The sequence below is a fragment of the Scyliorhinus torazame genome, chromosome 3 (assembly GCF_047496885.1).
Source record: "Scyliorhinus torazame isolate Kashiwa2021f chromosome 3, sScyTor2.1, whole genome shotgun sequence".
Classification (NCBI taxonomy): domain Eukaryota; kingdom Metazoa; phylum Chordata; class Chondrichthyes; order Carcharhiniformes; family Scyliorhinidae; genus Scyliorhinus; species Scyliorhinus torazame.
This window is the reverse complement of record NC_092709.1, coordinates 175,552,610-175,578,890: the sequence shown is the minus strand read 5'-3', so window position 1 is coordinate 175,578,890 and position 26,281 is coordinate 175,552,610. Positions and strand designations below refer to the sequence as shown.

Here is a 26,281-nt window from a genome sequence, read left to right as displayed (position 1 = left end):
TTGCCTGGTATGGAGGGCATTAGCTATGAGGAGAGGTTGAATAAACTTGGTTTGTTCTCACTGGAAATGACGAGGTTGAGGGGCGACCTGATAGAGGTCTACAAAATTATGAGGGGCATAGACAGAGTGGATAGTCAGAGACTTTTTCCCAGGGTAGAGGGGTCAATTACTAGGGGGCATAGGTTTAAAGTGCGAGGGGCAAGGTTTAGAGGAGATGTACGAGGCAGGTTTATTACACAGAGGGTCGTGGTTGCCTGGAACTCGCTGCCGGAGGAGGTGGTGGAAGCAGGGACGATAGTGACGTTTAAGGGGCATCTTGACCAATACATGAATAGGATGGGAATAGAGGGATCCGGACCCCGGAAGTGTAGAAGATTTTAGTTTAGATGGGCAGCATGTTCGGCGCGGGCCTGGAGGGCCGAAGGGCCTGTTCCTGTGCTGTACTTGTCTTTGTTCTTTGTTCTTGCTGCCATACGTGACCCACGGATGAGCCCGGTATAACATGGCAAACCGAATCTGGGGCGAAATTCTCCCCCAACGGCGCGATGTCCGCCGACTGGCGCCAAACACGGCGCCAATCAGATGGGCATCGCGCCGGCCCAAAGGTGCGGAATGCTCCGCATCTTTGGCGGCCTAGTCCCAACATTGAGGGGCTAGGCCGACGCGGAGGGATTTCCGCCCCGCCAGCTGGCAGAAATGGCGTTTGTTGCCCCGCCAGCTGGCGCGGAAATGCGGCGCATGCGCGGGAACGTCAGCGGCCGCTGACAGTTTCCCGGCGCATGCGCAGGAGCGTCAGCGGCCGCTGTCAGTTTCTCGCGCATGCGCAGTGGGGAGAGTCTCTTCCGCCTCCGCCATGGTGGAGGCCGTAGCGGAGGCGGAAGGGAAAGAGTGCCCCCACGGCACAGGCCCGCCTGCGGATCGGTGGGCCCCGATCGCGGGCCAGGCCACCGTGGGGCACACCCCGGGGTCAGATCGCCCCGCGCCCACCCCCAGGACCCCGGAGCCCGCCCACGCCGCCTGGTCCCGCCGGTAAATACCAGGTTTGTTTTACGCCGGCGGGACAGGCAATTTCTGGGCGGGACTTCGGCCCATCCGGGCCGGAGAATCCAGCGGGGGGTCCCACCAACTGGCGCGGCCCGATTCCCACCCCTGCCCAATCTCCGGTACCGGAGACTTCGGTGGGGGCGGGGGCGGGATTCACGGCGGCCTACGGCCATTCTCCGACCCGGCCACTGATTCCTCAACGTTCTGAATCGTTGCCATTTGTGACTCCAGGCTCTGTCCTACTCTCCACAGGACCATTTTTATCGGCTCCACAGCACTTGCAAGGTCCTCTGAAGACGCCAATCTCTGTTTCTTGAATTCGGCCGATACAAGTTCTATCAACTGCTCTGTTGACCACTGAGTAGGTGGCAACATCGCAGGGCTCTCTGTCATATTTTCCTTTCCAGCGCCATGCATATTATTCAGGTCTTAGGAATGTCCTTTGCTCGACACACTCCTTTTACCATTTTTTGACATACAACACCGAAGAAGAAAAAATATTTCTGGAATCCTTTCCTTTTTATACTTGCAGCATCCCCGAAAACCTGGCAAAAAAGATCTAAGAATGCATCCTCGAGCAGGAGCTATCGCATGCTCGGCCATTTACTCGTCGGCCACCATCGGAAGTTATTAGGTTCTTGGTTGTTGTAGGACTCTAGATGGCTTAGAATGAGAAATGCCTCATCAAGCCCACTCTGTTCAATAAAATTTGTACTTTTCCAATCGGTCATACAAAATTTGGTTCAATTGGAGCTAGGTGGGGTTATGGCACAGCATCATTAAGTAGTTTCGAAGAAAGAATTTGTTTCCATCACAGCTTAGTGTTATGAATAGGTTACAGATATTAACCCAAACTTGAAAGGAAACCAGCAACGGAATATTTCACACAATACTTTGCCTTGTGTGTTTTTGCCTTGCATTACAGTTCATAACATCTTTAATTGTTTGGTTCGAAAAATTTACTGACATTTGAAGTTCAGCTCTGAAACAGTGGTTACATAATGACGAATGACGGCTGTGAGAAGGAAGCCATGTGGCTCATGTGACTAAGACTTGTTGGTTGAAATGTGGTCCTTATGTCTTGGAACTTCTGAGGAGCTGTTGGCAAAACGTGGCCTGTTGTAGAATCAATGTCACGACTAAGGTTAGCAGGATGGCCTTCCAAAAATGTAGATATGTTTTGAAGCTAGACATATAGGCCGGGATTCTCCGACCCCGCGCCGAGTCGAAGAATCCCACACTGCCGCCGGCTCACCGATTCTCTGGCGCCGATTTTTGGGAGCCCGCGGGATCGCCGCCACGCCAGTCAGGGGCCGTTGAAAGCCCTGCCGACTCTACGGGCCCCAACGGGCCGAGTGGCCGCCGAGTTCGGCCGAGTCCCACCGGCGTGGGTCACATATGGTCCCACTCAGCGGGACCTGGAAGTTCTGTGTGCGGGAGTGTAGCGCACAAAGACTCCGTGAGACGAATAGAGTGAAGTCGATGAGGCTTTATTAAGCGTGTCTGTTCCCCCGCAGCTCGATAGTAAACTGGCCTGCGGGGGAAGACTCCGGCTTCTTATACTCCGCCTTCAGGGCGGAGCTAGAGGTCAACGGCCAACCAGGACCCGGGATCTGTCAGCCAATGACATTAGGGCTTCCAGTCCCACATGACCCCAATACATACTACCACATTCACCCCTTGTCAAAAATGAACCCGGCGGGGTGATGCTTCGTATGGTGGTAAGGGTTTACAGGGCTGGTCCTGGGAGGAAAAAAAACATTCACAAGGCAATACAGTATTGTACAATTTTGTCCTGTTGCAACTATTTACAGAGGGTATGGGAAGAAAAGCAAAATGTTCTTGTGAAAAGTCCATATTTAGTTTTAGATCGACGCCACGAGTCGGTCGGGTGGTCTGGTCGTCCGTGTCGATCGCCTCGGCCCCGGTGGTGGTGGTGCTTGTACCGGTGTTGTCGCCTCCAGGAGCCTTACGGTTTCAGCTTGGGCTTTATTCTTGGTCGGTGCTGAGGGGAGGGGAACCGATCCTCCTGGGAAGGGGGCGGTCGCGGGGTGCGGTGGTGGCAGGAAGGGGGGGGTTGGGTTGATGGTGTCGGGGGGGTGTGCGTGTTGCCGGCGGGCGCCAGATCCCGCAGGGAGACCATGTCCTGTCGGCCGTCGGGGTACTCCACGTAGGCGTACTGGGGGTTCGCGTGGAGGAGGTGAACCCTTTCGACCAACGGGTCCGCCTTATGTGCCCGCACATGCTTTCGGAGCAGGATGGGTCCTGGGGCCGCCAGCCAGGTCGGCAGCGACGTTCCAGAGGAGGACTTCCTAGGGAAAACAAGGAGACGCTCATGAGGCGTTTGATTAGTGCTTGTACATAATAACGACCGGATAGAGTGGAGAGCGTCCGGGAGGACCTCCTGCCACCGTGAAACTGGGAGGTCCCTGGACCGTAGGGCCAGTAGGACGGCCTTCCAGACCGTGCCGTTCTCCCTCTCTACTTGTCCGTTCCCCCGGGGGTTGTAGCTGGTCGTCCTGATTGAGGCTATGCCCTTGCTGAGCAGGAACTGGCGCAGCTCGTCACTCATGAAAGAGGACCCCCTGTCGCTGTGGACGTTAGCGGGGTAACCGAACAGTATGAAGATGCTGTTCAGGGCTTTAATGACTGTGGGCGCAGTCATGTCAGAACAGGGAATGGCAAAAAGGAAGCGGGAGTATTCGTCCACCACATTAAGAAAATATGCGTTGCGGTCGGTGGAGGGGAGGGGCCCTTTGAAATCGAGACTGAGGCGTTCAAAGGGGCGGGAAGCCTTAATCAGGTGCGCTCCATCTGGCCTGAAAAAATGCGACTTGCATTCCACGCAGATGTGGCAGTCCCTTGTGACTGTACGGACCTCCTCTAAAGAGTATGGGAGATTGCGGGACTTGATGAAGTGGTAAAACCGAGTGACCCCCGGGTGGCAGAGGTCCTCGTGGAGGGTTTGGAGGCAGTTAATTTGTGCGTTGGCACATGTGCCGCGGGATAGGGCATCGGACGGCTCGTTCAGCTTTCCGGGACGATACAAAATCTCATAGTTGAAGGTGGAGAGCTCGATCCTCCACCTTAAGATCTTGTCGTTTACATAGTTGCGGTACTGAATGAAAATTGTTTTTTGTCACGCACATAACTTTACCATGAAAAGCAATGTTGCTGATTATGAGAACATGGGCTTGAATTTAAATTCGGTGTCAGCCTGACATTAAATAATTTCCAGATATGAACCTTGCAATACTATGTTCAAATGTAAATGCCCTAATTGGGCCAGCAGCGAGCTTGGTGTCCAATTGGTGCAGAGTATCAAAGTGATGGCATCCATGGTGCGACCTACCACTGCCTTGAAGAAGAGAGAAGGCAGCACCTCTGATGGCCAGCAGCCTCAAAGCACACAAAGTTGATCAAACGGCCAAATGAAAGATAATGCACGATCGGAGAACGTTCCCCCAGGTCCGCAAACTTTTAGCAGAAAACAAACCTGTATCTTCTAGCGTATTCCAGCACCTCCCAGAGGCTTTGGAGCCAAACAGCAGCATTATTTTTGCAGTGCGTCCAGTCTTGTTCCAGCTCACCTGGGCAATTAAAATGTTGGCCATGTCTCTGTAACTACCCATCTAGGTGAACTGCCTTACTTATGTATGATGGGTGATAATGTCAGCCGTACCAATCATATGTTGAAGCTAAACAGTGAACATTTTTGACATTGGAATGATTTGTATGACTGCTCACCCTTCCTGAAAAATACAAGTATCACGATGAGGGGTTAAAAGTATTTCACCTGCAATCGCTTCAAATTTGGTCCACGAAACATGGGAATTTAATTTTTAACCTGATCTTAGAAACAGGAGAAACTACTATGCCAATGGCACCTGGCAAAGCTATCATTTTATGACTTGATAGAAAACATCAAAATGAAATACTGGAAGAACTAAAAACGTGTCATCTGTACAGCACAAGTACTTATATTTGCTGCTTTGGGCAAAACAACCTATTAAAAAAAATGCAGTCCAGTTTCTGAGAATATTGTTCTGGCAAAACATTGGAATAGGCCCCAACAGGAAATTAAAGGCAGAGCCTATCATTGCTATTGTTAATAAGTTTCAGTTGTAAGGACATTTGTAATGAGGCTGAACCAGGTAATGGATCTGAAAACCTGAGGCAGACTGCAAGAGTTTGGTTCAGTTCAAATGCTGAAATGAATTGGAGAAAGTTAGCTCATCAATTTTCTGCAGTTTTCAGCTTGTTCTTATGAGATACAAAAGTATGAAATGTGTTTACGTCTATCGTGATTTAGTAATTGTAAAATGCATTGGGCAGCACGGTAGCACAAGTGGTTGGCACTGTGGCTTCACAGCTCCAGGGTCCCAGGTTCGATTCACCGCTGAGTCACTGTCTGTGCAGAGTCTGCACGTTCTCCCCGTGTATGCGTGGGTTTCCTCCGGGTGCTCCGGTTTCCTCCCACAGTCCAAAGACATGCAGGTTAGGTGGATTGGCCATGATAAATTGCCCTTAGTGACCAAAAAGGATAGGAGGGGTTACTGGGTTACAGGGATAGGGTGGAAGTGAGGACTTTAGTGGGTCGGTGGAGACCCAATGAGCCAAATGGCCTCCTTCTGCACTGTATGTTCTATGTTGTATTCCAGGAAGGTCAACATTTAACAAGATGCTTCACTAGCTTGCTGATATTATTACTATATTGTATGAACAATGCACTGATAATGTTTTTGAATGATACAGGGAAAGATTTGCAATCCTTCACCACATCACGCCGCCACCGCCGTCCCCCCTCCTCTGCCCCCCAACCCCTGCCAGGAAGCAGTCACAGCCCCAATTTTTAATCGAGAAATGTGTTAATTAGTTGGAGGGCAGTTTAGTCAGCCCATTAGCAGATGTGCTGTGGGAGAGGGATTGGGAAATAAAGAGAGTGGGATGGATTTAAGCTGACCACAACAGCCATTCCTGTGGCTGCTGTTTTACTAAATACTTGCAGTTGTACTGTTACTGATGGAGAAAGTAAACGGATCGCAGGAACTCAGAGCAGGACAGCACCTCACTTCACTACTGGTGCCTTGGAGGTGCCCCTCGAGGCAGGGAGAGAGTGGGAGCAGTTCTCTTTCTGGAGGGTGACAGGGGAAAGGCAACCCCACCACTTAAACCAAGCAGACCTGGATCGAGCTGCCATGGACAGTGAGCAGACAGAGTGTAGTCAGGAGGAATTTGCTGAAGGGTAGGAAAAGTTTCAATGGCCTTCTTTGCTCTGGTAAGATGAGTGCAACACTGGACACTCGGGAAAGGCCTTGGGGTATTCAACCTCAGGCCAACACTCCAGCTGAGAGTAGAGGGTGAATGCAGCTCCTGAACATGGGACAAATGTGAGCCTGGTACTTACTGACCCCTCAACAAGTCTCAGAGTTGTGCCACTGTGGAGAACCATTCTTCCACTAATGTACGCAGTTTCATATGCCAATAGGCCACTGACAATGGCCAGTCAGGGCATCAGTGCCTTATCGCTCTCTTTCTCTCTCATCCTTGCATGGGAGATTATACTCACAATGCCCGCAAATGGACACAGAAAGGCTCAGTGGCTCACGCCTTGCACATTATCATCACCATGGAAGAGAGTGACTTGGAAGTCATCAGGGTCACTGACGAGGAGCAAGTTGGTGATGACAAGATTTGCATCCCTGGTAGAGAGGGTAGGTGAAACACACCAGTTCATCTGACAGCATGTTGAAAACTCAGCTGTGTTGGGAAGCCTCTGCACTACAGAAGATTTAGCTCTCCAAGGCTAATTCTCATGAACTCGTCTTGTGTCTTCTGCAGGTTTTGATGTCAAAACAGGAAGATCAATTCTTGTACCAAGGCTCCTGCATCACCGAGCCAAGTACACCAAGAGCCGATTTCAGACACGGCACCAGTACACCGTACAAGCTCACTTTTACAAGTTCAGATCCAGTCACTTTAGTGCATTTTTGTGAGCGCATAGATGGGGTGGCAATGGGTGCTGAGCACATCACGTGTGCAGGAAAAGGTTAGAGACAAAGACAGACTTTGTTCCTAAACACGGGTTTGGGGGAACTGAAGGCTTTGAGGACTATGAGGGTTTTGTTTGGACATTTTTGTGTTCTCCTGTATTTTATTTTGTCGTTTGTGGGATGAGTATTAAGTGGGGGAGGACGTGTTGTTGTACTGGGGTTTGCTGATGGGAGTTGTTTCTGGGTGTATTTGGGGGTTGTTTATGGTGTTGCTGGAACTGGTGGAGGGAGAGAATTGGGGTGTGATTTTCTGTTTTCTACTTTTAATGTTTGATATTAAAGTTGGGTATGGGTTGGGGGGCTGTTATGGATATATGGTGTGTAAGATTTTGTTTTTTACCCTATGTGGGGTCATCTGGCTAGCTGGTTTGCTAGTTAATGGGAGCAGAGTGGGGGAGATGGCTGCAGCTGGTTACCTGCGGTGGGGGGGGTTCTTTTGTTTCTTGAGGTGACGAGCTTAGGTTTTGGGTGTTTGTTTTGTTGAGGGTTTCTTTTGTTTTTTTGGTGGCTTGTTTGTCTGGTGTTCAAGGTGGGTGGGGCTAAGTGGGAGGGAGGAAGATGAGTTGGGGGTGGTAGTTTGTTGTCGGGGCTGGTTCCTTTGTGTTCCAACTGACGGGACTCCATCGGACTGACTCACAGGGGAGAATTATATCTGATCCTGGAGGAGGGGGAATGTGCAGAGGCCCCTTGTCCTGTTGGTTACATGGAATGTGAAGGCATTAAATGGATCAGTTAAAAGATCCCAGGTACTTGTCCATTTGGAAAATTTGAGGACTGATGTGATCGTTCTACAGGAGACCCACTTGAGAGTTAGGGATCAAACAAGGCTGCGGAAAGGATGGGTTGGACAAGTGATTCACTCCAGCTTTGATGCCAGGTCATGTAGTGTTGATTAATAAGAGGGGAGCTTTTATGGCACTCAATATTATGGCGGAGGACGGAGATTTAGACATCCAGGTGATGAGGTGTTTTCTTTCTTTTCCCATGTCCTCTCTCAGTTCCTCCACTATCAAACTCACTGCATGATATCAAACAGCTACTCTCTCCACGGATCTCACACATTTAGTTATGGGGGATACATATCAACAATTACTCTCTCAGGGCAGCACGGTGGCACAGTGGGTTAGCACTGCGGCCTCACGGCACCGAGGTCCCAGGTTCGATCCCGGCTCTAGGTCACTGTCCGTGTGGAGTTTGCACATTCTCCCCGTGTTTGCGTCGGTTTCACCCCACAACCCAAAAATGTGCAAGGTAGGTGGATTTGCCACGCTAAATTACCCCTTAATTGGAAAAAATGAATTGGGTACTCTTTAAAAAAATTTTTAAAAATGTTTTTAAACAATTATAAAAAACAATTACTCTCTCAACACCACCATCTCATCTGCCTCGTTGCTCAATCCATGTCCATTCTGGGTGGGCGGACCAAACACAGGTGACATGCATTTCACACAGTGCATGTTCCACCCCCTCTCATACATCTCTTTCTTTGTCCCATAATGGCCAAACTTGCGCACAACTAGCAAGCAATTCCAGCCAGGGGAGAGATGGCAGAGATCATCTGCTTCAGCAAGTTCAAGGAGACTGTTGCAGCGCTCGCCAGCGAGGACAAGGATCACCCTGTGACGATGCAGAGCTTGGCCTCTTGCAACAACCTAGTAAAATCTCAACTCAATCATGTCACCCAATCCTGCAAGTGTTCCTTTTTAAGATTAACATTCATGTGATGTCACCCTAAGTGTCTCTTGGCACCAGACCCTAGTGTGTTGTCAGGGAGATGTACATAATTCTTTATTCAGGGCGCAAGATGGATGAGTTCACAATCATTAGTCCTCAAGGAATAGCAATGGCTGATGAAGGCTCATCAGATATGTGACTTTCTGCACATCTGGGTTTCGTAGCTGATAGTGTCCCAAACCAAGACATGCACTTTATGGTGAGGGCACTATGCTGGTCCGCATTTCCTTCGCGGCAGTGTTTGCATCTTTATATGGCATGGGAAACGTCCAGCTTCAACTCACATCACTGTCCTTCCTTGCTGGACTTAAAGTTGACACATTACCAGAACAGCAATTTCCACAGATAAGATCTGATCCCAGTGAGTTGCAAGCACTTTTGGCCCAAATGTGAATGCAGGGCCCATCCTCTCAAAATGTGATCTTCAAGGGGCCAGGAAGTCTGCAGGTGTGGTTGCTGGGGGAAAGATGACTCAGCTATTCCTTCAGAAGTCATGAAATGGCTTGGAAGGCGAGAGATGTCTCCTGATGATCGGGCTTAAAGAGTTACTTCTCTTGAAAGCTTTCAGCTATGAGTGTATCACAGACGCACTTCCCCAGCTCCCCTGCGCCATGACATCATGGCACTCATGTTGTCCCTCAGCATCCACCTCGGCTTCCAGAACTCAGTTCACCCTCTGGCATGGCCTCACCTCTCTACATAGTCATATTTTGAAGGGCAAAACAAACTGCAATCCTGCGGCAAACTCTCTCCGGTGTGAATTGCAGAGAGCCAACTGAGCGTTCCAAGCATCTGAATTGCATCTTCAGCAGTTCGATGGACTGCACTATGAAGGAACGTGTGGTAGCATGAGCAGGATTGCACCTTTCATCAACCGGGGTCCAAGGATGACGCAACGGAATCATGAGCCACTGTTTAAGGGGAGAGCTCTTTCCCCCAGCAACCAAACCTGCAGACATCCTGGCCCTGTGAAGATCACAGGCACCTGGGAGCGACTGAGGATGTAGGAGTCATGGAAACTCCCAGGGAACTGTGCACAAGCATACGGGATGTGCTTTGGATGGCTGCACACCAACTGCACATTGACGGGACGGAGGCTGCCAGCGACCGTGGAACCGGTGGGTGAGGGTGAACATCTCTGAGGTGAATCTTCCAGCTTCACTGTCTTCGAGGAGGTCCATCTTCTCCCTTCAGGAGGTTCATCCTCTTTATTCAATGTTAGGTCAGTCTATCGGGTGCATTTTCAATATACCACCCACGAATGACAGCACCATCAAGCCTGCAAAACTCTTGGATACATGACTAATGATGCCGGGGCCGGATGAAATGGCGTGTGCCGGGGCCGGATGAAATGGCGTGGTTTCCTATCCGCTCCACAGCGGGAAACATTTGTTCCCCCCCTACCGCCATAGGGTTTGGTGTCAGATGGGAGAATTCTGCCCATAGTCTACGTCCAGCATCTCAATAACCAGGGTTCAATCTCCCCCGGAGCATGTGGACAATCCTCAATGGAATACGGACTGGACATAGTCAATGTGGCCACCTGATGTATAGGTGGGGCCTCAATGCCTCGCCTGACTGCAAATTCAGAAAACCTGGCCAAACCCTGGAGCACGTAATAAATTTTTACCCCCGACTCAAGTTTGAGGGTGACATCCTGGATGTACGCTGCTCCCGAGCAGGGCATTGTACTGGTTCAAGAAATTAACATGAAAACTATGATGGCAGATTCTGATCATGAAGTCCACGAAAGAAGCAGTTCTCAATGAATTCTTTAGTCAACTTAATTAAGCCTATTAATGGATTGGTGGGCTCTGGTGGCTGCCATCCAACCTCTATCCCCCCCCCCCATTCCTGACATCCCCCGCTGCCCTGGTGAAACTCACCCATGCTGAGAATGGCCGTGGGAAACCAGAGCCAGAACGCCAGCAAGCACCTGTATTTTCACCACTCGCTCACCACCAATCTGTCCTCATCAAGACCTAACATTTCTGCCCTGAGTGCGGTGATCAGAACCTAAGAACTAGGGTCACGAGTAGGTAATTCAGTCCCTCAAGCCCACTCCGCCATTCAATACGATTAAGAGCATGCTTTTTATTATCAATGTTAAATGGTTAATCAAAATTAGCACTTAATTAAATATTACCTGCAAATAAACTGCTGAAGAAACAAATAGATCATTGGGTTAGTTTTGCAAAAAAATGTATCGCAGCTTGAATACTCAAATTAATCATACTTAAACAAAGCAATTTATGGTTATGGAAATAGGATGTAATAAAGCAATAGCAGTGATGTTTTAACAATATTGTTCACAGTTGACTTTATGCTAATTGTATTAAATTATTTTGCTTTTGATTTACTGTGTCTGAAGCTGATTACAAATGTTCAATTTTGTAAATAATGGGCGTGACTCAATGGGACAACAGGGTCCCATTTTGGGCGCGTTTAACGGGATGTTTCTCGACGCCTGTCAGTGTGGCATTGCCAAAATGCCAGGCTGGTAGTGCCAAGGTGTCAGAGGGAGTTCCAGGGTACCACCATGCCCAATGCACAACCACCCAGGGGTCTCTAATGGCCTAGGAGATCCACCCCCCCAGGTGCTGTTACACCTGACTCACATTTGTGGAAAGCAGCGCCTGCAGCCCCGCCGAGGCCGCAATGACATCATTTCCTGGCTCTTCCATGTAGGTCTCCTCGGCGAGGTTGTTAGGTGCTGGGCCCTGGGAGGATCCGGCCCAGACATAATTAAATGAGAAATATGCATACCTGGATCATGCCCAGCATCGGCGAGATCCCGATCGTAACAGCTTGTAAGGTTTGATTGAATCTTGCGAGATGTCTTGAGTGTTGCGAATCTCGTGAGAGGCCTCTCACAAGGTTCAATGGCCTCATTGCATGACCAAGTCGGGCGCGTAGAGGCCGGTAAATCACACCTAATATTGTGTCTCCAGCAGAAAGTTGTTCCTGGAAGTGCTAGGAAGACGACTCGCAGATCGGGGCGCCATTTTTAAAGGCAGCCTCGATCTTTTAATCAGAATCACAGAACACTACAGTGCAGAAGAGGCCCTTCAGCCCATCGAGTCTGCACCAACGCATGAAAGGCCCTGAGCTGCCCACCTAACCCCGCTTGCCAGCACTTGGCCCATAGGCTTGACTGTTAACATAACTCTCCTTAGCAACACTACCATGGCCTCTGGACCCCCCACTGCACCCAATGTGTCGCTTCAAGGATCCTCGAGCCCCCCCTCACCCCACCTCTTAAAGTCAAGGAACACCGACCTGACCCCAGGCATCTTGGTGCTCCCAGCCCAGCAGTGCCCCTACCAGCCTGGCAGTGTCATCTGGGAACCCTCGAAGTGCAAGGATGGCACTGCCAGGGTTCCCAGGTGGCTGTGCCAAGTTGCCCGGGTACCAGAGAAAGTGCCAAGGTACCACCTGTCCAATGCCCGACTACCCGGGGGGTCTCTAATAGCCCAGGAGATCCCCCCAAGTGAAGTGACGCCTGGTGTTCGTTTGTAAAGACTAGTACTAAACAGCACGCTGGCAAGGTCTCCTAGGCAAGGCTGTTAGGTGCTGGGCCCCAGGAGGATCCGGCGCAGATATAATTAAATGAGCTATATGCATACCTGGATCACGCCCAGCATAGGCAAGATCCCGATCATGACAGCTTGTTAGGTTTGATTGAATCTTGCGAGATATCTTGAGCGTCGCGAATCTCGCGAGAGGCCTCTCACAAGGTTCAATGGCCTCATCGCATTACCAAGTCGGGCGCGTAGAGACCGATAAATCTCGCCTAATATTGAGTTTCCAGCACAAAGTTGTTCTTGGAATGAAAGGGTTAATATATGCCGAGAGATCGAGTAAAATGAACCATTGAAGTTTAGAAGGATGAGAAGTGTTGTTAAAATGTTTTGGGCGCGTGCTAACGGCCTCATCGCGCCCGACTTGGGATAGCATAAGGCAGGTAAATCTCACGAGCGGCCTCTCGCGAGATTTACGATGTTCATTACACCTTGCGAGATCTTACAAATCTTGTGAGGCGTTGTGATCTGGATCCCACCTCGATGGTGGGATCCAGATTTGCATATTTAAGTGTCTAGTTAAGCTATGTTCCCGCCTGAGTAACACAAGGCGCAGGAGCTAACGGCCTCACGTCGGAGACTCCGAGTGGGCGCTGCTCAGCACTGCTTATCACAAACATGGACCACGCGTACCGGCACGGGTGTGGGGGGGGGGGTGTCTCTGAGGTAATCAGGGTCCTGGGTGGTTGGGCTCTGGAAAGGTTTGTACACTGACATTCCCAATGCCATCCAGGCACTGTGCCACTGCCAGCCAGGCAATGCCACCCTGGCAGCACCAAGGTGCCATCTTTACCATGCTGGGGAACGGGCCTGAGGTGCTCTGCCCCTATGAGGTCGGGTGCGGGGGGCGGTGCTCGAGGTCCCCCAAACTGATAAGTTGGGCGTTCGGGGGTCCAGAGGCTGCAATTTTAAAATGGCACCCGAATCTCTTCCTGAACTGGCGAGTTGAGGTCATTAGTGCAGGAAATTAGCTTAACTGCAACCTCAATAGAGCGTTCCTCACTGGTGTCTAAATCTGAAGCGGAGTCCCATTTAATAGCAGGTCCTTCTTGGCGCTGCAAGCGCCGTGAAACACCCCGCTAAAATGCAGGACACTGTTTCATTTCCATTAAATCACGCCCATAAATCTCTTAGATGGCAACACAGGATAGATGCTGAGAGGCTGTTTCCCCTTGGTGGAGGGTCTAGATCTAGGGGGTTCAGGAAAAGGGGTTCGCCATTTAGGCATGCGATGGGAAGTGTCTTCATTAGAGGGCTGTAAAATTTTGGAATTCTTCCACCCTAGAGCACTATAGGTCATCAGCTATGAGAATGTGCTGAAGACTGAGGTTGACAAAGTGAATCAAGGGATACAGCTGGAATGTAGAGTCGACGTTGAAGATCAGTCACAAACTTGTAGAATGGTGGAGCAGGTTCGAGGGACTGTATGGTACTGCTCCTATTTTTATGTTCTTAGTGCCAGTGTTCCGCACTGTTTGTGACCGAGTCTGTTTTCAGAGTAAAGTTCATTGTTATTTGTCTCGCATTCTTGTGGAGCACCATTTGAGCTAACTGATTGCCTGTGTGTTCCTTGACATTCATCCCTTTTAGGAGCATAATAAAAGGATAGTGAAGGTCTTAAAAAATACAATCTACATGTTTTGTTGTTCCCTGAACCACCATTGTCCAGTGCATTGATTCTTCCCTCCCCCCTCCCCCACAACAACCCTACCCATCACCGGGTGTTCCCAAAGTCAATGGAATTTTGGCCGGGCCACCGGCTATCACGTGGCAAGTCTTTTCTTACCATGATGTGGAGATGCTGCCGTTGGACTGGGGTGGACACAGTAAGAAGTCTTACAACACCAGGTTAAAGTCTAACAAGTTTGTTTGGAGTCACCAGCTTTTGGAGCACAGCTCCTTCATCAGGTGAGTCCATAGAATAGCAGTCGATATTCATGGAGAATAGGTACAATCTTCAGATAATATCGATGATATTTATAATTTGTAAGTTAACCATTTTCTTTTGCTACTTGTATATAATAGCCTCTCCAATTTGTTTCTTTATAAGATAATTTAGGCAGTATTTCTCAGCAGGTTCTGAATTTCCTTATTCCGCACACTATTCCTGTCTGTAGGAAGCTCAAATAGTGGCCCCAAAAATTGAGCCCATTGTTACTCTCTTCAATGATATTGCTGGTAAATTATAAGGGTCGGTTTAAGTGCAAATTTCAGCACTTCTAATTCTGCTATGGGTGACAGACTATCAGAGCGACATTGTCACTTTAGCAACTTTGTTTACCCCCCAAATGTAGATCAATTTCTATACTTGGTCACAAAGCATCGAAATAAGGAGCAATGTTCCACTGCATTCAGGTATCTGGACTCAAAGCATTGTCCTATTCTAAGTTTTGTTGACAGGGACAAATGCTATTCCGTAAACTAGCTTGGAAAATTTGAAATAGACATCTGCAAGATTGTTGCAGGCTGTATGAATAACAGCTGTAGGGATTAACAAATACATAAAATCCAATGTTTCTGAATTTTATAGCCTCTTCTTAAGTTGGTCATTAGTAGATTATGAAGGTCAATGCAACGTATTCAATGAACCCCACTCCTTTTTCTATATATTATTTGATGGAAATTAGATTGAGATTTTAAGAGTCATTTTTTTCTTACCCTGAGGTGCAATTCACAGTTATTGCAATGCATTCAATTTACTGGGCTGATTGAGACTGAACAAACGTGACTAACAAACTGGAGTGCGAGCCAGTTTATTTGATAAAATAATAGAAAATATGCTATTAAAACATTTGGCAAAAGCTGAGATACCATATGGCAGAGATTATGTTGTATGACTTGAAGTGCAAGCACAAAAGATTTCTATATTAAACTCTGTTGTCCCCTATTTTGGAAGAGTTGTTCAGCCATTTCACTCACCGCTTCATTTTAAATGGGTTAACTCCTCTGGTAAAAATAGCAGGCAAAACAATTTGATACGAATTAGTTAAGTGTATGTATAATATCATGTAGCTTAAGATCCAGGCTAAGGTGACTGGAACATCTGCTGCAGCGGCCACTGGGGTAAAGAGGCAGAAGAGGATTATAAATAGCATTGATATGTAAGCTTTCTATGCTTAGAAAATAACTTTTCTTTCCCTAAGCAGAATAATACACAGCTTACAGAGCTGACCCACAGAAAAATAGGGGGAAGGACATTTTCCTGCTCCAAAGTAATTGACATTTTCGCAACTAAAATAAAGTACCTGATATTTCCATAATAATGAAAAATGTATCTGAATGGAGGATAAGAGCAGAGGCAGAATTGCTCATTTTTAATTCACGTAATCAATCCTAATGTACAGCTTAATGCAAGCTCTGACCACAGAGTTTCAATAACTGCTGACAGATGCAACCTGCCTTTTTAATGAACGGCATAGATGTCTGTCTCCTGACATACTGACGGATTTAACTTTCTTTCGAGTCAACATATTTTTAAACATGGACATAAATTATCACTCAAATCAGGTCTCTTACATAGCAAGAAATATCCTGTTGGCCAAATAATGACTTGAACTCACTTTACCAGTATCACTTCTTGTGAAGACCCGAAAAAAGGACTTCCAATGTTAATGGCGCATATGCCATACCTTCCCCAGAAATCCTAGTCTAGCGACATCCAAAACAGGTCAATTGTTTCTGTGGGATTAATTTTCCTCTGGTTGGGAATGATCTTTTAATATTTATTTGACAACTCATCTTAAAGCACAACTGATCCAATAAAAAATAAAGAGAACGTTATAAAGCAGTACCACAATTGATGGGACAGATAAAACAATAGATCAAAGCTAACACATTATCCTGGCTTATGTACACATGTGTACTTCAGGTGAGAACAAATTGGTCCTCGGTTGTGGCAGATAATGTGGTCAAATAGCCGACCGAGATTCAGGGTAAATTTTAATTGGAAATGACTTACCACTTTGTTTACCATCTCACTCCAGTCACCACCATCTTTAAAGTCCTTCCACTTGTTTCAGGGGGGGACCCTTTTAATATGCAAATACTGTTTGCATGATGTTCATAGGGCCAGATTTAAATGTTGGACAACTCAGAGGGAGCAAGCAGCGTTCACACTCCACCTAGCTCTACCAGGTGGTACAGAAAATGCACATCAATTTTTTAAATTATTCTTGTGGAGCCAGAACGAACAAGAGTGTTTCTCTGGGCTCCACAAGAATAACATCAGCTGCCGTTGCCCTAGACACCCTTTCCACAACTGACTCCCCCACTAACCTTATGACCTATCATCTGACCTGGTGGGTCAGTCTCCGGGCCGTCCAATATTGTGCCGTCTCAGTCTCAGCAAACTACGATAAGGTGCCCATAGTTTGCCAGCAGCATGGTAATGGAAAATGGGACACGTCTAATGACATTTGTCTGACCAGCATGCTCTATTGATCAGCTGTTCAATAATCACCCCTCACTGTCCAGACTCACACATGAATAATGATCACATGAGCAAGGGAGGAGAGCATAATCAGAATCCTTCAAAACATTTTTTACTTGAGAGTCAACACCTTCAGGAGAAAAAGGGGAGAGAAAATTGGTGGGGAAATTTGAAATTGAGAAAAAAAAACTGAAATTAGACTGTTTCCAGTTCAACAGCTGTATTAGATGCATCTGTGCATGATTCTGAAAGAGCGAATAATAATAAATCTCTTGATCAAGGGTATTTTGAATAAATGTACCAATACAATCTAATACTGTGGAATTATGAATGAAGTTTACCATCTTGCAATTGTTGATTTGACGAGAAAGCAATAATCTTATTATACTCATGGAGAAATATAATTGTATTCATCTTTTAAAAATGTTTCATGCTATATCCATATTTTGAATTCTGCATTAATTGTTTATGTTATCTGTGAAAACTAGTCTCAAGCATTAATAGTAATACACTGTGGTTTGGAGAAAAGTAGTTAGCTTGATGACCTTACCATTTTCCATATGTTCTGCCTCACCAACGCTGCCATCAGGTGTGGTCCTCTCATAGTTGTCTTCTGGAAGTGGGAGCGAACCTAGTCTTGGTCCTGATGAACTTTTGCTGCTAGGTGTTTCTGATTCCTCCAAGCCACTGTCATAACAGCTCTGTAGGGACCCCTGGTGTGGATCCTGAGGCTGACTCACCACAGAGAAAGTCACTCGACGGAAAGGCTAGAAGAAACATGATCATAATTGTCACAACTGCAATAGCACCATCAAATCCGCAATGCAAATCTACAACATTCAATGAGACGTAACGAATAAAGTGAGGCCTGCTGAAATAATGAATGAAAATGCTCAATTGTTAGTTCAGTAATGAATATCACTGTTTGCAACTACTGCGTCTATAAAAATTATTCAGTGACAAGAGCAATTGCCAGAGTAGACTTTACATAATTTGACACAATTCATTTTGATTATTTCACAAACGTGGTGCTATATTCCTGTTCTAGCAGTCTCCCTTCAATGACTGTATAGTTTGAAGACAACACAACAGTACATTTCATGGCCATGGGATTTCTCTGGTGAATTACTAGCTGTTTCATACTTAATTCTCTTAACCATTATTTTCTTTTATTTCTTGGAGTCCTGGCCAGATTAATTGGAGGAGACGAGGTACTTTTGTGGCCCAATGGTGTCGCGTGTACCATCTGATCCTTCTCGTGCCAATTATACCATCTGTGGAGATTTTCCTAGCCAGACCTGCTATGTCAACCAAGCCAATTTTCCCATCTGTTCTAAAGTTCTCAGTTGTGCCATCTGTGCCAACTTTGCCAACAGTCACATATGCCTGTTTTACAATTGTACCAACAGTGCCACCTGTATTGCAAAAGCTTTCTGCATTATTTTGCTTAATACAGTGCTACCTATGTAAACTGCTGTCTCTTTGACGGTTGCAAATAAAATAAGTTCTATTTTATGATGCAAATAATGTGCTAAATATACTAAAATCATGTGTAAACAAAAGTAGGAAGAATGATTTGCTTTATTCTCCCATCAAAACAATCAGGTGGTACTAGCCTGAACAAAAGGTTTTCCACTGAAGACAATGACTCCTATTTTTGTCAGTGCCATCATGCTCAGTCATGTGAATCGGATGTATGTCTCACACTAATAAATGACCCATTTGAAGCAAACTCATAAAATTGTAATTTTCCCCTTTCCAAAGAACTGAATGTTCATAAAGTACTTTAAATTAACATCTTCACAGATTGCTGACAAGTAAATTATTGCTAATGAATAGCAATTGCATTGGCAAATTGGAAGCAAATTTTCTGCAGATATTACAAAATCTTAAAATCCACCTGGATCAAGGGGTAACAATAACATTGCATGGTAATGCAGTCTAATTATATCAATGAGTTTGTCTATTTCAGTGATGGAAACATTTAAGAGGTTGAACTTTGGAAAACAAATTCATGCATTTAATTCAAATTATGCTGTTAAATGAATTTAATCCAGAGCCGTATAAAGGAATGGGATTCCTATTCTCTTTTGTGTTCAGGGTACTTGGAAGTTGAAGGACAGAGTAGTTACATTTCTTGGTTTTCCAATAACCGCACTGCAGTAGGATTTATTTGCTGGCACATACTGGTACATCCTTGCATAAAGCAACTTTTCCAGACAATAAATCACATTTATGAATATCACAGAACAGCTATTTATATATGTGCATGCTTTGGGCAGGACAAAGAGTACATAGTGATTGTGCCTTCATGCAGATTTTTAGGTTACAGACTATGTTCCAATTAGTTATTTTCTTCACAGAATCTGCAAATACCAAAATTTATACACAACCGAATTACAACTGATTATTTTTTTATATTATTGCAATTATGAAATAAGTCAGGATTATCCAATTAACTCATTTAAGATTTTTTCCATGAATTATAATTGAAACATACTGCCATGGATGTCGAAATAAATCATAGTAAAAATTCCAGGATGTTTATAATTTAATTTTTAATCCTTTTATCTGCAAATACTTTTCTTCATTTCTTGCATCTTCCTTTGCAGTCCAAAGATGTGTAGGTTAGATGGATTGGCTATGGCAAATTATCCTTACTGTCCAAAAAGATTAGGTAGGGTTACGGGGATGGGGTGGGCTTAACTGGGGTGTGCTTTCCGGGGGCCGATGCAGACTCGATGGGTCAAATGGCCTCCTTCTGCACTGTCAATTCTATGATTCTTTCCTTCCAAATTTTTCTTTATTATTCCTTCATTTTCACCCATTTATTTGAACATTGTGCTATTCAGAACAAAGAGAAATTAAATACTTTTCTCACTGGGAAGGCAACATCAAAAAGCTTGCCAGGTGAGGGGCCACATAATAGCTTACAGAGTATACCTCTCTTTGCTTTTCCCAACCATCGATTTCAGCCTCAACTTCAATTTAAAAATAAAATGGATGAATGAAATAGTAACAGAGGACTGTTACACCAACACTTTCAGCATCTGTCTCTTTCTCACTGTTAGTAACTTCAAGCTTTAAATGCATATGAAATAGTTCCATTGATGTTGTATAGAATGTCCGCAAAAGTTATTCCTTCAATATATAATTTGAACAATCCGATGCTGAGGATGGCAAGGTAGCAATCAATTTTCTATCCCTGAAAAGAATTATTTCCCTTCATTTGGGCACCTCTCAAGGTGAAATTTGTCAGGCGCAAAAAACGGCGCAAATCCGACTTGCGTCACGTCGGAAAAATGGGTCGATTGTCTCCGGCCCGAAATGGGCTAGCAGCGACGTAACGGGATCCGCGCTTGCGCAGTGGTTCACGCCGTGCAGCGTCATACGCGCTGCACGGCGTGACGGCTCATAAGGCCGCGCTGCACCCCCCCACCCGACCGGAACACCCGACCGCAACACCCGACTGGATGGCTGGCCATCGCTCAGCCCCGAGGTTCGAGTCACGCGATGTGAGGCGCTCCTGGACGCGGTGGAGCAGAGGAGGGACGCCCTGTATCCCGGGCACGGCCGCAGAGTTGCCCCACGCCACAGCCGGCGTCTGTGGAGGGAAGTGGCAGAGGCCGTCACCGCTGTGGCCCTGAAACCACGGACAGGCACCCAGTGCCACAAGAAGGTGAACGACCTCGTCAGAGCAGGCAGGGTGAGCCTCCCCCATATCCCCCGCTCCCCCATATCCCCCATATCCCCCCTCCCCCATATCCCCCCTCCCCCATATCCCCCATATCCCCCCCTCCCCCATATCCCCCTCCCCCATATCCCCCCTCCCCCATATCCCCATAGCCCCCCTCCCCCATATCCCCCCTCCCCCATATCCCCCATTCCCATATTCCCCCCTCCCCATATCCCCCCTCCCCCATATTCCCCCCTCCCCCATATTCCCCATATCCACTCCTCCCCCATATCCCCCTCCCAATATCCCCCCTCCCCCATCCCCCATATCCCCCATCCCCCATATCCCCCCTCCCCCATATCCCCCCTCCCCCATATCCCCCATATTCCCCCTCCCCATATCCCCCCTCCCCCATATTCCCCCCTCCCCCATATTCCCCATATCCACCCCTCCCCCATATCCCCCCTCCCAATATCCCCCCTCCCCCATATCCCCCCTCCCCTATATCCCCCATATCCCCCCTCCCCCATCCCCCATATCCCCCCTCCCCCATATCCCCCCTCCCCCATATTCCCCATATCCCCCCTCCCCCATATCCCCCTTCCCCCATATCCCCCTCCCCATATCCCCCCTCCCCATATCCCACATATCCCCCCCTCCCCATATCCCCCCCCCCATATCGCCCCTCCCCCATATCCCCCATATCCCCAAGTGAATCCAGCCCTAACCTTAACCTCTGCAATGCACGCGCAACCGATGGCGTGCATTCATATACCTGCCTAACACTGTTGCCTTTTACCCCTGCCCCCCCCCCACAGGAGAAGCGCGCACACAACAATAGGGAGCATGTGAGGACTGGAGGAGGGCCCGCTGATGAGAGGCCACTGACCGTACACGAGGAAAGGGCCCTGGAACTGGCTGGCGGACCTGAGGACCGGGAGGTTGCTGATGCAGAGGTCGGGGGCGTACTGGCGAGTGAGCCACCGACAGCCCGTCCCCATATCCCCCCTCCCCTATATCCCCCTCCCCGTATCACCTGATCACTGCCTGATGTCTAACCATGCATGCTTCATTGTGTATCGCAGGACCAAACGTCCAGGCACCCATCCCCGCAGATGCAGACCGCCCGCAGGATGCCCCTCGGAGACCACAGGAGACGGAGAGACCCGCACCCTCCAGCATGCGACGCCCGCAGGATGCCCCTCGGAGACCACAGGAGACGGAGAGACCCACACCCTCCAGCATGCGAAGCCCGCAGGATGCCCCTCGGAGACCACAGGAGACGGAGAGACTCGCACCCTCCAGCATGCGACACCCGCAGGATGCCCCTCGGAGACCACGGGAGACGGAGAGACCCGGACCCTCCAGCATGCGACGCCCGCAGGATGCCCCTCGCACACCATGGGAGACGGAGAGACCCGGACCCTCCAGCATGCGACGCCCGCAGGATGCCCCTCGCACACCACGGGAGACGGAGAGGCCTGGAGCAACAGGGAGACGACACCCCCGCCACGTGCGGGAGCGACCACCCAGCGACGAGGGGGGCAGCCACAGGCCCCCGTCACATCCGAGCCAGGACACCACTACCCAGGACACCACTACCCAGGACACCACTACCCAGGACACCCCTACCCGGGACAGCACTACCCAGGACACCCCTACCCGGGACAGCACTACCCAGGAAGACAAAATACCAGACAGTGACTCAGAGTGGATGGGTGGAGACGAACCCCCACCCCAAAGTGCCATGGACTCAGAGTGGGACGAAGAGCATGACACAACGCCACTGCTGTCACCAACACCCTCCACCATCGCATAAACACTCACCACGGTTGGGCACTTTAGTGATGAGGAGTCTGGTACACTCACTGGTGCGCACAACACAGCCGTCCCGGTACAGCAGGTGGAGGTAGGAGCAGCAGAGGGACCGGGCGGTCGGAGGGCAGCCCAGCCCAAGCGAACATCTGCCGCCCAGATGGATCCCGGGTTCCTGCAGTTACCACACCCACACATAGATCCGATGCAACCACCGACCCGGAGATGAGCGAAGAGGGTGACGGGCGGCTTGCGGCGGCTGCGGTCGCAGGTGGAGGAGTCCACCCGCGTCCAGGAGCTGGGAGTGTTGCCGGTCATGAGTGCCACCCAGGCTGACACCGCACGGGTGGCATCCGCGGTGGAGGCAATGGGTGCGACGGTGTCAGACATGGGGAACGGTTTGCGAGGCCTGGGGCCTTACGTGCAGGCGGCGTCCGTGGCCCAGGAAATGGCTGCCCTCTCACAGGAGGCCATGAGCCAGTGCCAGCGCCAGATGGCAGAGGCGCTCAACGCCATAGCCCAGTCTCTGCAGGCCATGGCCCAGTCTCAGCAGGCCATGGCCCAGTCTCTGCAGGCCATCGCTGAGGGCATCGGCGCCAGTGGCCATGTGCGAGCCGGCGTCGCACTGTCACAGACAGGGTTTGCCAACACCCTGGGCCCCATGGCTGCAAACCTGCAGACCCCTGTCGATACCAGCACGGGCCTCCAGGACTGGCAGCGCCAGATGTCGGGGGGGGCGTCGGATGGCCAGTCCGTTCGCATCCCCCACCCATGTAGAGGCCTGGGGGCCATCGGGCACCCCGAGGGAGGAGGAGGTGGTGTGGTCCGTCCCGGCTCCCTCTGTAGGGGAGGTCCCGGTGCACCGCGACACCTCGGACTCCCCCCCTTCCGTCCCAGGTGCATCGGGTGGGCAACGGGCAGGACAGGCTGGCAGCTCGCCATCCCAGTCACCCGGGCCGCAGCCTGGCCCATCTAGGCCAGGATGCCCCAGGAAACGGCCGCCAAAGGGATCCAGTGTCAGAGGGCAGGAATCACAGGAGTCCACCTCCAGTTCTGCTGTACCGTCTGGGGAACCACGTAGACGTAGTCAAAGGGCCCGTAAGGCCAAACAATTAGACACTGAGTAAGTTGGCATGGGTGCAGGGCACAGATGAGTTTTAGGGGCTAGGGCACGTGCATGAACTCCTTTGGTGATTAAAGTCAATGTTACACCTAACAAAGCTGCCTTTGTGCTCTGTCCAAAGTGTGCGGGGGTGTCATGTACGTTGAGCGCAAGTGTGTGTGTGAGGGGTGGTCTTTCCTCAGCCCCAGGTGAGTCTGCCCCCTTCCCCCTGGGCCGCCATCAACATCCCCCGGGCAGAGGACGGGACCGTGCGCTGCAGTGTCACAGCCGCATGCAGGGATGGTCCGGGTGGATGGTGGTACTGTGGCCATGGGTCAGACATAGTCCAACGATGTAGAGCCAGGAGCTCATCGCAGGGCGGGTTGTCATCATCCTCCATGGCCTGCGATAGACACGCGTCCACCCGCAACTGTGTGAGCCCGGCCCGTTGTGCCGCAGGTGGATCGGCAAAGGGGGGGGGGGGTGGTGTGCATGCGGGTGGGGTGGGTGGGGTTGGGGAGGGGGGTGAGGGTGCTGGGTGGGTGGATGGGTGGGGGGTGTGGGTGGTCGGCTGTTGCCATGGTGTGCGGTCTGTGGCCATACTACCCGATTCCCACGCCCATCTAGTCAGTGAAGCGGGCGTCTATCAGTCTGTCCCGTGCCCGCTGGGGTAGCCGGTAACGGTGGACAGCCACCCGCCTGTGTCTACCCCGTCTGCCCTGACCATTGCCCCCATCCCCCTCATCTGGGGAGGACTGGGCCTTTTCCTGCTGATCCTCCACTCCGCCCTCCTCTGCCTGCGGCACATCGCCCCTCTGCTGGGCTATGTTGTGCAGGACGCAGCACACCACAACGATGCGGCCGACCCTATCTGACCGATACTGGAGGGCGCCCCCAGAGAGGTCCAGGCACCTGAAACGCATCTTCAGCACACCAAAGCACCTCTCGATCACTCCCCTTGTCACTACATGGGCATCATTGTAGCGGTTCTCCGCCTCATTGCGTGGCCTCCGTATAGGCGTCATCAGCCACGATCGCAATGGGTAGCCCCTGTCGCCCAGCAACCAGCCCCTCAGCCGGGGATGGCGTCCCTCGTACATGCCGGGGATGGATGACCGCGACAACACGAATGAGTCGTGTACACTGCCTGGGTGACGGGCGCAGATGTGCAGGATCATCATGCGGTGGTCGCAGACCACCTGTACGTTCATCGAATAGGTCCCCTTCCTATTAGTGAACTTGGCCCTGTTATCTGCAGGTGGCCGCACGGCGATGTGCATCCCATCGATCGCGCCCTGGACCATGGGGAACCCGGCAACGGCAGAGAAGCCCACGGCCCGGGCATCTTGGCTGGCCCGGTCCACAGGGAAGCGGATGTAGCGGTGCGCCATGGCATAAAGGGCATCTGTCACTGCCCGGATGCACCGGTGCACCGATGTCTGCGATATGCCGGACAGGTCCCCACTCGGTGCCTGGAATGACCCCGTTGCATAAAAGTTCAGGGCCACCGTAACCTTGACGGACACGGGGAGAGGGTGTCCCCCGCCAGTGCCACGCGGTGACAGGTGTGCCAGCAGGTGGCAGATGTGTGCCACGGTTTCCCGGCTCATCCGGAGTCTCCTCCTGCATTCCCGGTCCGTGAGGTCCTGGTATGACTGCCGGGGCCGGTATACACGGGGCGCCCTCGGGTGCCTCCGTTGCCGTGGGGCCGCGACGTCCTCCTCCCCCTCCTCGTCCTGTCGGTCAGGTGTCCCTCCAGCCTGGGCGGCTGCCGCCTACCCCTCTGCGGCAGCCTGCGCCGCCTCTCTGGCACGCTCCTGCTCCTCCTCCTCATCCAGGGCAACATAGATATGAGCGGCTGCCACCATGGCGGCCAACATCACAGGATGATCTGAAAACATGACGGCCTGGTGGGGGGGAGGGGAACGACGACATGTCATCATTGCCCATATCCCCTCCTCCCCCCAGCCAGGTGGCATGGACCGCATGGGTCCAACTGTTGGAGGCTGGCACCTGGCCAGGTGGACCAACTCACTTGCCCTCCCATCCCCCTCCTCGGCACCGACCCCTCCCCAACCTCTACCCCAGCACGGACCCCCCCCCCAACCCCCAACCTCCACCCCGGCACGGAACCCACCCCGGCATGACACGGACCCCCCCCAACCTCCACCCCAGCACGGACCCCCCCCAACCCCCAAACTCCACCCCGGCACGGACCCCTCCCCAACCTCCACCCCGGCACGACACGGACCCCCCCCAACCTCCACCCCGGCACGACACGGACCCCCCCCAACCTCCACCCCAGCACGGACCCCCCCCAACCTCCACCCCGGCACGGACCCCCCCCAACCTCCACCCCAGCACGGACCCCCCCCAACCCCCAACCTCCACCCCGGCACGGCACGGACCCCCCCAACCTCCACCCCAGCACCGACCCCCCCCCCCCCAACCTCCACCCCGGCACGGACCCCCTCCCGGCACTCCCCCGGAGCCCAGCCTACTCTAACCACCCCCCCCCCCCCCCCGCCGCACACACACACACACAACCCGAGACACACCTCTCCTCAATCAGACTGCGGCCACGCCATTGCCTGCCCAGAGCCAACCCCCCAGGCCGTCACTCACCTCCACGCTGGTCGGCGTGAGCCTGGAGCACCGGGTCACGCCGATGAAAAGGAGGTTTGATTCACGTCGACGTGAACGGTCATCACGTCGACGGGACTTCGGCCCATCCGGAAGGGAGAATATCGGCAGGCCGAAAATCGGCTGCCTTGCGCAGACCCGTGACATTCTCCGCGGCAGCGGCGCCATTAACGCCCCGCCGACTTTTCTCCCTTCAGAGACTTC

At 50.6% G+C, this 26,281-nt stretch overlaps 1 protein-coding gene across 2 annotated transcripts in view; it reads right to left on the bottom strand.

Moving 5' to 3' along the window:
• pcdh7b (protocadherin 7b) overlaps positions 1-26,281 on the bottom strand; it is a 612,544-nt gene that overhangs the window by 302,060 nt on the left and 284,203 nt on the right. For both annotated transcript variants that reach the window (XM_072496538.1, XM_072496541.1), the window contains exon 2: positions 17,392-17,608. In XM_072496538.1, coding sequence (XP_072352639.1) covers positions 17,392-17,608 — 217 coding nt within the window. The remainder of the gene's footprint in view (positions 1-17,391; positions 17,609-26,281) is intronic.